Consider the following 14,625-nt stretch of genomic DNA (forward strand, 5'->3'; position numbering starts at 1 on the left):
GTCTGGCAAGGGGTGAGGGGACTAGGGAGAGGAGAAGTACCTGCAGACTGAGAGACAAAACAATGAGAGGAGGTAAAACCATCTCATTGCTTTGAGAGAGAAAATATTGACAGTCAGATATCATAACTGCTTTCTCCTGAATCCATTCCCTTCAGCAACCAGAACCAGCACAAAATATATAGGAAGAAATGGGCTATAGGCCTGTGAATATTTCTGCTGCTTTTTGGCGATTTGCTTTATCACGACAGTGTCTCTGAATGAGACCACACACTCCGGTCGTTTAGTAACATGTTGCGTCTTCATCACATTACAGCATCACTTTAGATTTCCTTCAAATCTCATGCCACGCTTGTGCGCACTTGCTACAAGTCAAACAATTGTGTTATTTTTTATCTTGGCTATGCTACCTCTATGCATTAAATAATACATCAATAAATGAATGGAATACTGTTGCATTATAACGGTACAATATATTACAAAACATGACATATTCCTTACTTTATTCAACGACCTTTTCCGAGTCTCCTACACAACGCGTCTGCATGTCGGCTCCACCGAGGGCATTGTGCTTCACGGAGCTGCTGAGCAACTTGGATAGACGTAGATCGATAGATGTCTCTCCTCTCTGTGCCTCCTCCTGTTAGCGTGGAAGACAGAAACAATGCTCTCTCTGTCTGTCTCTCTCTGTCTGTCACGCGTTACTGGCCAGATTAGATAGAGGGGTTTCCCACGGAGCCGTCAGCCTGAACGAGGTTGTCTGTCTCTTCTCCAGATATAAAATGTGTCTTCCCCCAGACAGACTAACCCTATTTACGTCATTAAATCATGAGCACACGTCATACATCTTCATCTCTAACACGCTCCAGATGCTTCAATTCTGTAGTGAGGGAATTCCTCGGATGAATCTCCATTCTGTCGTCTAGTAGAGGTTAGACCCGGCTCTGTTGCTGTGCAGTAGCAAGACTTTCTGTAAACTACCGTTCCGCCCTCCGCTGCGAGCGAATTCAACACCTCCCTCTCCGGTGCTGAAAGGGACAACTCCTTTCCTCTGCTCTGCTCTCCGCGAGAGTGAAGACGGATGAGACGTGGAAAGGTTAGGATTGATTCGTGAGCGGAAAACGTGGGCTTGCTTATCTAATCCGTTGTCAAATCAATTGAATGATCAAATAAAATCAAATAAAATTGTATTTGTCACATACACGTGTTTTAGCAGATGTTATTGCGGGTGTAGTGAAATGCTTGTGCTTCTAGCTCCGAAAGTGCAGTAATATCTAACAATTTCACAACATATTCCCAATACACACAAAACTAGTAAGGAATGGGATTTAAGAACATATACATATATGGACAAGCAATGACAGAGCAGCATGGACGAAGATACAGTATAATATTATAGAATACAGTAAATACATATGAGATGAGTAGTGCAAGATATGTAAACATGATTAAAGTGACTAAGATACAGTAGAATATTATAGAATAGAATACAGTATATACATATGAGATGAGTAGTGCAAGATATGTAAACATGATTAAAGTGACTAGTGTTCCATTTCTTAAAGTGGCCAGTGATTTCAATAGGCAGCAGCAGCCTCTAATGTGCTAGTGAAGGCTATTTAACAGTCTTAGATATCATCTATTCTGCTGGTTAGGATTTCAGTGTGTCTGGATGATGGATTACTGTTATATGCTTAAATAGGATTACATTAAATAAAAACTACAGTTTAAAATATATATCATCTCCATGGAGAATTGTTCCTGAGTAAGTGGGTGGATCATTTCCAGACAGTGGGGTTAGTATCATATGTATCTATGCGCTGAGAGAGAGAGAGAGAGAGAACACAACCAGTGACTTTCCTCTGTCTTCTCTGAGGCATGACAGGTTATCTTGTGTTCCAGTGGGGACACAGGATTTAAAAGTGTGATGTAACACCAAGCACATCCACATTAACAGTCACAGACCCTTCTAGAATACCTTTTTTTTAAGGTTAGCACACAGTAAAACAGTAAAACAATAAAACTCCTCCCCTCTCCTCATGTCTGTGAAGGCGGATAGAGAAGCTGTTTTACATTGATGGAACTGTCTCATTGTTCTCTATATTCTAATCAAATCAAATCAAATCAAAGGCAATTTTATTTGTCACATACACGTGTTTAGCAGATGTTACCGCGGGTGTAGCGAAATGCTTGTGCTTCTAGCTCCGACAGTGCACGTCACGAACGTTGAGAGACGGGTCAGATCAAGGTGCAGCGTGGTATGCGAACATGTTTATTAAATCAAATAAACATGAACTAAACAAGAACCAACGTAACGTGAAGTCCTCAGGCTACACACATACAAGCCTCAAACACGGAACAAGATCCCACAACTAAGGTAGGCAAACAGGCTACTTAAGTATGATCCCCAATCAGAGACAACGAGCGACAGCTGTCTCTGATTGGGAATCACACCCGGCCAAACATAGAAATACAACATCTAGATCCTAAACATAGAAATTCTAACATAGATGACCAAACCAACTGAAGACAACCGGCCTCTCAAGGCCAGGCCGTGACAGTGCAGTAATATCTAACAAGTAATATCTAACAATTTCACAACATATACCCAATACACACAAATCTAAGTAAAGAATGGAATTTAAGAATATATACATATATGGACAAGCAATGACAGAGAGGCATGGACTAAGATACAGTAGAATATTATAGAATACAGTAAATACATATGAGATGAGTAATGCAAGATATGTTAACATGATTAAAGTGACTAGTGTTCCATTTCTTAAAGTGGCCAGTGATTTCAATAGGCAGCAGCAGCCTCTAATGTGCTAGTGATGGCTATTTAACAGTCTGATGGCCTTGAGATAGAAGCTGTTTTTCAGTCTCTCGGTCCCAGCTTTGATGCACCTGTACTGACCTCGCCTTCTGGATGATAGCGGGGTGAACAGGCAGAGGCTCGGGTGGTTGATGTCCTTGATGATATTTTTGGCCTTCCTGTGACATCGGGAGCTGTAGGTGTCCTGGAGGGCAGGTAGTTTGCCCCCGGTGATGTGTTGGGCAGACCGCACCACCCACTGGAGAGCCATGTGGTTGCAGGCGGTGCAGTTGCCGTACCAGGCGGTGATACAGCCCGACAGGACACGCTCAATTGTGCATCTGTAAAAGTTTGTGAGGGTTTTAGGTGCCAAGCCAAATTTCTTCAGCCTCCTGAGGTTGAAGAGGCTCTGTTGCGCCTTCTTCACCACACTGTCTGTGTGGGTGGACCATTTCAGTGTTGTCAGTGATGTACAACGCCAAGGAACTTGAAGCTTTCCACCTTAGGGGTGCACCCTCTGCTGTTTCCTGAAGTCCACGATCATCTCCTTTGTTTTGTTGACGTTGAGTGAGAGGTTATTTTCCTGGCACCACACTTTTCTCTCAGAATAACAGATAGCAGATTTCAAGTGGCAATCATACAGTGTTCAAATGTACCACTGAATGAAACCGTGTTCAAATGTACCACTGAATGAAACAGTGTTCAAATGTACCACTGAATGAAACCGTGTTCAAATGTACCACTGAATGAAACAGTGTTCAAATGTACCACTGAATGAAACAGTGTTCAAATGTACCACTGAATGAAACAGTGTTCAAATGTACCACTGAATGAAACAGTGTTCAAATGTACCACTGAATGAAACAGTGCATGCTTTTTATACTGTAGTGTCATTCAGATCAGTGATTTATTTACACCCCGCTACACTTGATTAGCCAGTCTTGTCCTTGGCTGTTTATCAAAAGGAAAAGCATGAGAGAATAATCCACGTTTCTCAGGAGGTTCTGGTTAGAAGACGTACGTTCCTCAGGAGGTTCTGGTTAGAAGACGTACGTTCCTCAGGAGGTTCTGGTTAGAAGACGTACGTTCCTCAGGAGGTTCTGGTTAGGAGACGTACGTTCCTCAGGAGGTTCTGGTTAGGAGACGTACGTTTCTCAGGAGGTTCTGGTTAGAAGACGTTCTCTGTTTTACATCTGGGTCCTTTAGATGCTGCTCTGACTTGGCAGTGGCTCCAATGGTTGTGTTCCCTGTGGGCCCTGGTCAAAAGTAGTGCCCTATATAGGGAATAGGGTGCCATTTGTGCTAATCTATCCTCCTTAAGTAAATCTCCAGAAGCCCAGTTAAAATGATTTAAGGGGGGGTTGAGATGGTGGTGGAGACGTTGAACAGAGGTTTCGGAACAGGGGATTTGGGGGGTTTATCCTCCGTGTGGAGCTCCATCCATCATGCTGTGTCTCAAGTGTCCTTCCCTTATTGGAAGTCACCCTCCTTAGCTTGGCCCTTTATATTCTCGAATCATATCGTCCTGGCAGGAGGCTCATCACTCTGTTTCCTTTGTGAGGCTTCAGATGACTTTTCCCTTGTAACCTGTCAGCTGTACAAAGAGATTGAGGGAGACAGATGGAGAGAGAGAGAGAGAGGGAGAGAGAGAGAGAGATGGAGAGAGGTGTGAGAGGGTGTCTGCAGTGTGTGTAGGAGTTTTGATGTGGACCTCATCCGCTGACTGCTGGAGCTGGGAGGGGGGGGGGGCTGCAGCTGGGGAGGGGGAGGGGGGGGGCTGGGGAGGGGGACTGGAGCTGGGAGTGGGGGGGACTGGAGCTGGGGAGGGGGGGGGCTGGGGAGGGGGACTGGAGCTGGGAGTGGGGGGGACTGGAGCTGGGGAGGGGGGGGGGCTGGGGAGGGGGACTGGAGCTGGGAGTGGGGGGGACTGGAGCTGGGAGGGGGGGGGGCTGCAGCTGGGGAGGGGGAGGGGGGGGGCTGGGGAGGGGGACTGGAGCTGGGAGTGGGGGGGACTGGAGCTTGGAGGGGGGGGGCTGGAGCTGGGGAGGGGGGGGCTGGGGAGGGGGACTGGAGCTGGGAGGGGGGGGGGGCTGGAGCTGGGGAGGGGGGGGGGCTGTAGCTGGGAGGGGGGGGGCTGGAGCTGGGGAGGGGGTGGACTGGAGCTGGGGAGGGGGTGGACTGGAGCTGGGGAGGGGGGGGGCTGGAGCTGGGAGGGGGGGGGGGGGGGCTGGAGCTGGGGGGGGGGGGGGGGCTGGAGCTAAACATATGCCTGTGAAATAAAAAGCTGGTCTATGATATCTTCTCCTCTCCTTCATGGGTAGATAATCACAGTATTTCTGATGGCAGTGGAGGCTGTCTGAGTGTGAGGCATCCTAACGCACACACACACCAGTCTGGTCTTATAGACTAGTCATAACATTGTAAATGTAAATCCGGGACACTGAAATTAGTATGGTATGTTATGTTTGGTACGGTTACCTAAGACAGAAGGTTACTTAAGGCAAACAGGAAGTAGGGTGGTTGGTCGGGCGTATAACGCGAACGTCTAGGACCCGAAGGTTGCGTGTTCAAATCTCATCACGGACAACTTTTGCATTTTAGCTAATTAGCAACTTTGCAACTACTTACAATTTTTTAGCTACTTTTTAGCTACTTAGCATGTTAGCTAACCCTTCACCTAACCCTTAACCTTAACCCTTTAACCTAACTCCTAACCCTAACCTGAACCATAGCCCTTAACCCTTTTAGCTAACTCCTAACCCTAACCTGAACCATAACCCTTAACCCTTTAACCTAACTCCTAACCCTAACCTGAACCATAGCCCTTAACCCTTTTAGCTAACCCTTCACCTAACCCTAGCCTTAACCTTTTAACCTAACTCCTAACCCTAACCTGAACCATAACCCTTAACCCTTTTAGCTAACCCTTCACCTAACCCTAGCCTTAACCTTTTAACCTAACTCCTAACCCTAACACTAACCCTAGATAACGTTAGCCACCTAACTAACGTTCGTGTTAGCCACCTAGCTAACGTTAGCAACAACAAATATGAATTCATAACATATCATACGTTTTGCAAATTCGTAACATATTGTACGAATTGCAATTCGTAACATATTGAACAAATTGCTTTTTCGTAACATATCAATCATACAAAATGGATGATGGACATCCACAAATTAATACATACCTTACGAAACGTAACATAGCAAACTAATTACTTCACGGCATTACGTTTACTATGTTACGTCAACCCCTGAGTTCAGGTTGCACACACACACAGACACAGACACACACACACACACACACACACACACACACACACACACAGACAAAGAAAGCATCAGCCATGAGATATTATATATTCCAGGGTGTTTCTAAAGGACTGTATTATGTCTATAGGAGACAGATCTACTCATATTTATGTATTAATATATATATATACTCATCTAATGTTTTCTCCAGCTGGTTTCTTCAGCCTGGCATGGGTCAGTCAGAGGACATTCCCTCTGATGTCGCTCAATATATTCACAGTATGGGTTGGCAGTGAGTCAAAGGTGTGTGAATGTTGGGTTTCATTTACTGTTGATGACCTTTGTTTATTTTATTTTTATTTTATTTAACCTTTATTTAACCAGGAAGGGCTCATTGAGATTAAAATCTCTTTTTCAAGAGCGTCCTGGCCAAGATAGGCAGCACCAAGTCATTACAAAAAATTACAGACAGACAACATGAAAAACTATATTTTACTTAACTCTTATTTTTCTTAAACTGCGTTGTTGGTTAAGGGCTTGTAAGTAAGTATTTCACGGTAAGGTCTACACCTGTTGTATTCGGCGCATGTGACAAATAAAATGTCCAACAATGCAGAGTTAAAGAGAAAATATTTAAAAATCTAATCAAATCAAAATCAAATCGAATCTAATTTTATTTGTCACATGCGCCGAATACAACAGGTGTAGACCTTACCGTGAAATACTTACTTACAAGCCCTTAACCAACAACGCAGTTTAAGAAAAATAAGAGTTAAGTAAAATATTTACTAAATAAACTAAAGTCAAAAATAAAAGAGCAACAATAAAATAACAATAATGAGGCTATATACAGGGGGTACCAGTACCGAGTCAATGGGCTGGGGTACAGGTTAGTCCAGGTAATAATGAGGCTATATACAGGGGGTACCGGTACCGAGTCAATGGGCTGGGGTACAGGTTAGTCCAGGTAATAATGAGGCTATATACAGGGGGTACCGGTACCGAGTCAATGGGCTGGGGTACAGGTTAGTCCAGGTAATAACGAGGCTATATACAGGGGGGTACCGGTAACGAGTCAATGGGCTGGGGTACAGGTTAGTGGAGGTCATTGAGGTAATATGTACATGTAGGTAAGGGTAAAGTGACTCTGCATAGATAACAGATAATAAACAGAGTAGCAGCAGCGTAAACAAAGGGGGGGGGGACAATGTAAATAGTCTGGGTTAACATTTGATTAATGATATATATAGAAATAGTGACATGAGGAATAAATACACAGTGAATAAGGAATAATAATGGTAGAGCTGTTGAACTCTTTGAGGATCTGAGGGCCCATGCCAAATCTGTTCAGCCTCCTGAGGGGGAAGAGGTGCTGTCCTTCCCTCTTCACAACTGGGTGGGTGTGTGTGGACACAGAGGAACTGGAAGTGTGTGTGTGTGCACCGTGTGAGTGTGTGTGTGTGTGTGTGTGCGTGTGTGTGTGTGTGTGTGTGCGTGTGTGTGTGTGTGCGTGTGTGTGTGTGTGTGCGCCATGTGTGTGTGCGTGTGTGTGTGTGTGTGCGCCATGTGTGTGTGCGTGTGTGTGTGTGTGTGCACCATTTGTGTGTGTGTGTGTGCGCCATGTGTGTGTGCATGTGTGTGTGCGTGTGCGCCATGTGTGTGCGTGTGTGTGTGCGTGTGTGTGTGTGTGTGTGCGCCATGTGTGTGTGTGTGTGTGTACGCCGTGTGTGTGTGTGTGTGTCTGTGTGTGTGTGTGTGTGTGTGTGCGCCATGTGTGTGTGTGTGTGTGTGTGTGTGTGTGTGTGTGTGTGTGTGTGTGTGTACGCCGTGTGTGTGTGTGTGTGTGTGTGTGTGTGTGTGTGTGTGTACGCCGTGTGTGTGTGTGTGTGTGTGTGTGTGTACGCCGTGTGTGTGTGTGTGTGTGTGTGTGTGTGTGTGTGTGTGTGTGTGTGTGTGTGTGTGTGTGTGTGTGTGTGTGTGTGTGTGTGTGTGTGTGTGTGTGTGTGTGTGTGTGTGTGTGTGTGTGTGTGTGTGTGTGTGCGTGCGTGCGTGCGTGCGTGTGTGTGTGTGTGTGTGTCCAGTAGAGCAGATCATCCTGTAGCCATCAGGGTCCTCCTCCAGTCCAGGCGCCATAGTCCAAGGCTACATACACACTTCATACAGGGATGATACAGTGAAGGGAAAAAGTATTTGATCCCCTGCTGATTTTGTACGTTTGCCCACTGACAAATAAATGATCAGTCTCCCTTTAAGAGTGTGCTCCTAATCTCAGCTCGTTACTTGTATAAAAGACACCTGGGAGCCAGAAATCTTTCTGATTGAGAGGGGGTCAAATACTTATTTCCCTCATTAAAATGCAAATCAATTTATAACATTTTTGACATGCGTTTTTCGTTGTTATTCTGTCTCTCACTGTTCAAATAAAAATTATAGACTGATCATGTCTTTGTCAGTGGGCAATCGTACAAAATCAGCAGGGGATCAAATACTTTTTTCCTTCACTGTAGTATCATATGGAGGCTATTATCTCTACATTATGATGATCTATTCTCCATCCTCTGTCACTACATTATGATGATCTATTCTCCATCCTCTGTCTCTACATTATGATGATCTATTCTCCATCCTCTGTCTACATTATGATGATCTATTCTCCATCCTCTGTCTACATTATGATGATCTATTCTCCATCCTCTGTCTACATTATGATGATCTATTCTCCATCCTCTGTCTACATTATGATGATCTATTCTCCATCCTCTGTCTACATTATGATGATCTATTCTCCATCCTCTGTCTACATTATGATGATCTATTCTCCATCCTCTGTCTACATTATGATGATCTATTCTCCATCCTCTGTTTCTACATTATGATGATCTATTCTCCATCCTCTGTTTCTACATTATGATGATCTATTCTCCATCCTCTGTCTGCAGCTGCTGCTCTCCAACAGGACCATGAGATGACTGTTTTATTAGAAAGTACAGAGAAGTCTCCTCCATCTGGACAACAGACAGGATGACAGACAGGACAACAGACAGGATGACAGACAGGACAACAGACAAGACAACAGACATGACAACATACAGCACATCAGACAGGACTGGCATACAGGACAACAGACAGTATTGTCAGTATAACATACAGTACAACAGACAGGACAACAGACAGTATAACAGACAGGACAACAGACATTACAACAGACAGGACAACATACAGTATTGTCAGCACAACAGACAAGACAACCGACAGGACAACAGACAGGACAACAGACAGGACAACAGACAGGACAACAGACAGGACAACATACAGTATTGTCAGCACAACAGACAAGACAACAGACAGGACAACAGACAGTTTTGTCTGTTTGATATTAAATTGTTAGTTTTTTCAATCCTTATTATTTGGGTCTATACCACTACAGATTCTGTCATTAATTCTTGACAGATATTATTTGGGTCTATACTGCTATAGATTCTGTAAGAAATTATGTTCACGTTTCTCTAATTGTCCGCCAGATGGCGACTGCTATGATGTTCAATGGCAATCAGTGGCATAATGGTAGATTACGTTGATTTATTAATTAAATAAACTTGAAGCATAACTCGCTAAAACATTCCTTAGATTTCTATTTTATTATATTGTAACGATCCTCGCTATATGAGCCACGTTACAATTCCCACTAAGTGGGAAAGCCCTATTGGCGTGATGCATAGGATGTCTGCCTTTCAAGCCAGAATCCCGGGTTTGCTTCCCATTCGACACAATATTCTATTATTATTATATTGTAAAAGATTAGATTAAAATGATTCTGTCTACAAGTGACAACTGACAAGTGCGCCACTGTCTGCCACTGGTCACATCCGGGGAGCGCTCTGCTGTCTGCCACCTGTCTGTCGTTTAGAAGACGTGACCCGCAGAGAGCCATTTCGGATTCTGCCCGTTGACGGGGCATGAAACACTCAAACTCACGGATATCAAGACTGGAATCGGCCAAAGATGTGAAAAGGGGAATCTTGAGTTGCGATTAAGTAGCCTAGTTGGAAGGAAAGGCTATGATAGAGGAAAAGATGGCGAATAACTCAACTTTAGAAAGCGTGTTTTCTCACAGAACAGGACACAATTCATCTCAACCATCTCCATTCACTGAAATCCGGGAAAATCCACTAAAGGTAGGCGACTAGTATCTAACTGATTCTTAAAAGTCGGGACAATCCTTGTCCGGCAGGGAAACGTTATTTTTTATAGTTGAAAAAAAGATCCCAATTTCGAACTCTCTCAAAAAAAGTTGTAAAGTTCGAAAAACGGTCAATAATTAACATTAACTGGAAAAGGATCTTCTGTAGTTTCTTGCAATGACGTCAGAATCCGAAAGGAATCAGGTCAGCCCTTCTTCATGTCATACAGAAAGACCACTCATGTTCTGGAAGGTTCTCTACTTCTGATCCATTTAAACAAACCATATCAACATCACCATGGTCACAACCAGAAACTGTCAGCTCCTTCTCCCTGAACGATTAAGATATAATATGCATTTTGGTTCAAATATGCTTATTTTAATTAGGTTTTAGTCATAAAGCAACTGAGAAAAATCAAAAATGCAACTTTGTGTACCACTTAAATGAATAAGAAAAATGCAATTTTTGTCAACTCAGATTTTTTGTTTAACGTAAACAGGGCTGAAAGATCTGATAGAATAGTTTTGTTTTTATTGGGGATTTTTTAAATTAATCATTTTCCATATTTTACAAATGTTTGTATTTAACTTGTATTTTTAGTGGCAAAAATATGTCTGTTTTGACTATCTGTTGTCAACTCCATCAGTGGCTTGTGAACTGATGGCTAACCCTCTTAAGATAGTTCTTTTTTTGTATTTTATATTCTGAAAAATATCTGAATCACTGTTCTGCAACATATGCTTAAACTATTGAAGTATTTGCTGTGCTAAACCTAAGGGTTAATGTTTGCTAGAAAAACATACCAAATGCTAACGGAATTAGCCCTGGAACATTATATAGTGCTATACAACAAAACAAAAAGAAGTTTGGAGATTTGTATTGGGTCATTTTCATGTGAAATGACCCATGAGCACCAACATGTGAAGTTTATAGAAGCATATCAAATTAAAGCTAACAGTCTATATTTTTGAGAAATTAAGGCATAAATAAATGTTTCAACCATTGTCCATCCTAAAAATTAGGAATAAGCAAAGGCTTTGATATCTGGACAAACTGATGGAAAGGGGTCTTAGAAAACATCTACCAGAAAACGTCTTAAAAGATATTAGAAATACATCAAAAAACAGTAATGTTGAAGTAAAGACTCCTGCCAACTAAAATCAATACTTAGACATTTGTCTGCCTTCTGTAAGTTTAATAAACATCGCCTTGTGCCTTGTAATTCCGTTACCAAAAACCCACATCTTTAAGATATTTTTTAATTTCTCTCCCTCATGAGGAGGGAGGATAATGAAAGTTCACAGAAGTAACAAGTAAAGGTAGACCTACCAGTTAGTTAGTGGTTTTACTGATATACATTTTGTTTATGAACTATTAAGTGATTAAAACTCGAAATTCCGTTACGAAATCGCTAACAGAATTTCAGAAAAATCGTTAATGGAATTTCTGCAATTGAATTGGCTACAATAGGAAATCATAGTAGTCACAAACCACAGTTGGGTTCACAAGTTTGGACAGCACAGTACAGTACAGTAGAGTATAGTAGAGTATAGTTCAGTAGAGTATAGTTCAGTAGAGTATAGTTCAGTAGAGTATAGTTCAGTAGAGTAGAGTATAGTTCAGTAGAGTAGAATAGAGTATAGTTCAGTACAGTAGAGTATAGTTCAGTAGAGTATAGTTCAGTAGAGTAGAGTAGAGTATAGTTCAGTAGAGTAGAGTATAGTTCAGTAGAGTATAGTTCAGTAGAGTAGAGTATAGTTCAGTAGAGTAAAGTATAGTTCAGTAGATTAGAGTTCAGTAGAGTAGAGTAGAGTATAGTTCAGTAGAGTAGAGTATAGTTCAGTAGAGTAGAGTATAGTTCAGTAGAGTATAGTTCAGTAGAGTATAGTTCAGTAGAGTATAGTTCAGTAGAGTAGAGTAGAGTATAGTTCAGTAGAGTATAGTTCAGTAGAGTATAGTTCAGTATAGTAGAGTATAGTTCAGTAGAGTAGAGTTCAGTATAGTTCAGTAGAGTATAGTTCAGTAGAGTATAGTTCAGTAGAGTATAGTTCAGTAGAGTATAGTTCAGTAGAGTAGAGTATAGTTCAGTAGAACAGAGTATAGTTCAGTAGAACAGAGTATAGTTCAGTAGAGTATAGTTCAGTAGAGTATAGTTCAGTAGAGTAGAGTATAGTTCAGTAGAGTATACAGTAGAGCACACTAGAATGTTCTGTACTCTACTCTACTGAACTCTACTGTACCGAACTACACTACCGTTCAAAAGTTTGGGGACACTTAGAAATGTCCTTGTTTTCGAAAGAAAAGCAAAAAAAATGTGTCCATTAAAATAACATCAAATTGATCGGAAATACAGTGTAGACATTGTTAATGTTGTAAATGGCTTTTGTAGCTGGAAACGGCTGATTTTTAATGGAATATCTACATAGGCGTACAGAGGCCCATTATCAGCAACCATCAGTCCTGTGTTCCAATGGCACGTTGTGTTTGCTAATCCAAGTTTATCATTTTAAAAGGCGAATTGATCATTAGAAAACCCTTTTGCAATTATGTTAGCGCAGCTGAAAACTGTTGAGCTGATTAAAGAAGCAATAAAACTGGCCTTCTTGAGACTAGTTGAGTATCTGGAGCATCAGCAATTGTGGGTTCGATTACAGGCTCAAAATGGCCAGAAACAAATAACTTCCTTCTGAAACTCATCAGTCTATTCTTGTTCTGAGAAATGAAGGCTATTCCATACGAGAAACTTCCAAGAAACTGAAGATCTTGTACAACGCTGTGTATTACTCCCTTCACAGAACAGCGCAAACTGGCTCTAACCAGAATAGAAAGAGGAGTGGGAGGCCCCGGTGCACAACTGAGCAAGAGGACAAATACATTAGAGTGTCTAGTTTGAGAAACAGACGCCTCACAGGTCCTCAACTGGCAGCTTCATTAAATAGTACCCGCAAAACACCAGTCTCAACGTCAACAGTGAAGAGGCGACTCCGGGATGCTGACCTTCTAGGCAGAGTTGCAAAGAAAAAGCCATATCTCAGACTGGCCAATTAAAAGAAAAGATTAAGATGGGCAAAAGAACACAGACACTGGACAGAGGAAGACTGGAAAAAAAGTGTTATGGACAGACGAATCGAAGTTTGAGGTGTTCGGATCACAAAGAAGAACATTTGTGAGACGCAGACCTAATGAAAAGATGCTGGAGGAGTGCTTGATGCCATCTGTCAAGCATGGTGGAGACAATGTGATGGTCTGGGGGTGCTTTGGTGGTGGTAAAGTGGGAGATTTGTACAGGGTAAAAGGGATCTTGAAGAAGGAAGGCTATCACTCCATTTTGCAACGCCATGCCATACCCTGTGGACGGCGCTTGATTGGAGCCAATTTCCTCCTACAACAGGACAATGACCCAAAGCACAGCTCCAAACTATGGAATAACTATTTAGGGAAGAAGCAGTCAGCTGGTATTCTGTCTATAATGGAGTGGCCAGCACAGTCACCGGATCTCAACCCTATTGAGCTGTTGTGGGAGCAGCTTGACCGTATGGTACGTAAGAAGTGCCCATCAAGCCAATCCAACATGTGGGAGGTGCTTCAGGAAGCATGGGGTGAAATCTCTTCAGATTACCTCAACAAATTGACAACTAGAATGCCAAAGGTCTGCAGGGCTGTAATTGCTGCAAATGGAGGGTTCTTTGAGGAAAGCAAAGTTTGAAGGACACAATTATTTCAATTAAAAATCATTATTTCTAACCTTGTCAATTTCCTATTCATTTTGCTGTATTTCCTATTCAAACTCATTTCATGTATGTTTTCATGGAAAACAAGGACATTTCTAAGTGACCCCAAACTTTTGAATGGTAGTGTATACTGTACTGTTCTGTACTGTTCTGTACTGTTCTGTACTGAACTATACTGTGCTACAGCCACGTTGTCAGGGCCTGGGCAGAGAAGAGGTGTATTCTGTCAGCCACGTTGTCATGGCCTGGGCAGAGATGAGGTGTATTCTGTCAGCCACGTTGTCAGGGCCTGGGCAGAGATGAGGTGTATTCTGTCAGCCACGTTGTCAGGGCCAGGGCAGAGATGAGGAGTGATGTGTATTCTGTCAGCCACGTTGTCAGGGCCTGGGCAGAGATGAGGAGTGATGTGTATTCTGTCAGCCACGTTGTCAGGGCCTGGGCAGAGATGAGGAGTGATGTGTATTCTGTCAGCCACGTTGTCAGGGCCTGGGCAGAGATGAGGAGTGAGGTGTATTCTGTCAGCCACGTTGTCAGGCCCTGGGCAGAGATGAGGAGTGAGATGTATTCTGTCAGCCACGTTGTCAGGGCCTGGGCAGAGATGAGGAGTGAGATGTATTCTGTCAGCCACGTTGTCAGGGCCTGG

The 14,625-nt window shown here is 42.8% G+C and overlaps 1 protein-coding gene across 2 annotated transcripts in view; it reads left to right on the plus strand.

Annotated features, from left to right (window-relative positions):
• The first annotated feature begins 9,931 nt into the window (after positions 1 to 9,931).
• Positions 9,932 to 14,625, plus strand: part of LOC311117327 (NIPA-like protein 2) — a 52,345-nt gene continuing 47,651 nt past the window's right edge. Inside the window, exon 1 of one of the 2 annotated variants that reach the window (XM_084192289.1) lies at positions 9,932 to 10,245. In XM_084192289.1, coding sequence (XP_084048415.1) covers positions 10,129 to 10,245 — 117 coding nt within the window. In that variant the 5' untranslated portion in view covers positions 9,932 to 10,128. The remainder of the gene's footprint in view (positions 10,246 to 14,625) is intronic. The other variant, XM_084192290.1, reaches the window with a different exon arrangement.

Source organism: Coregonus lavaretus (assembly GCF_964263955.1).
Source record: "Coregonus lavaretus genome assembly, contig: HAP1_SCAFFOLD_413, whole genome shotgun sequence".
NCBI classification, from domain to species: domain Eukaryota; kingdom Metazoa; phylum Chordata; class Actinopteri; order Salmoniformes; family Salmonidae; genus Coregonus; species Coregonus lavaretus.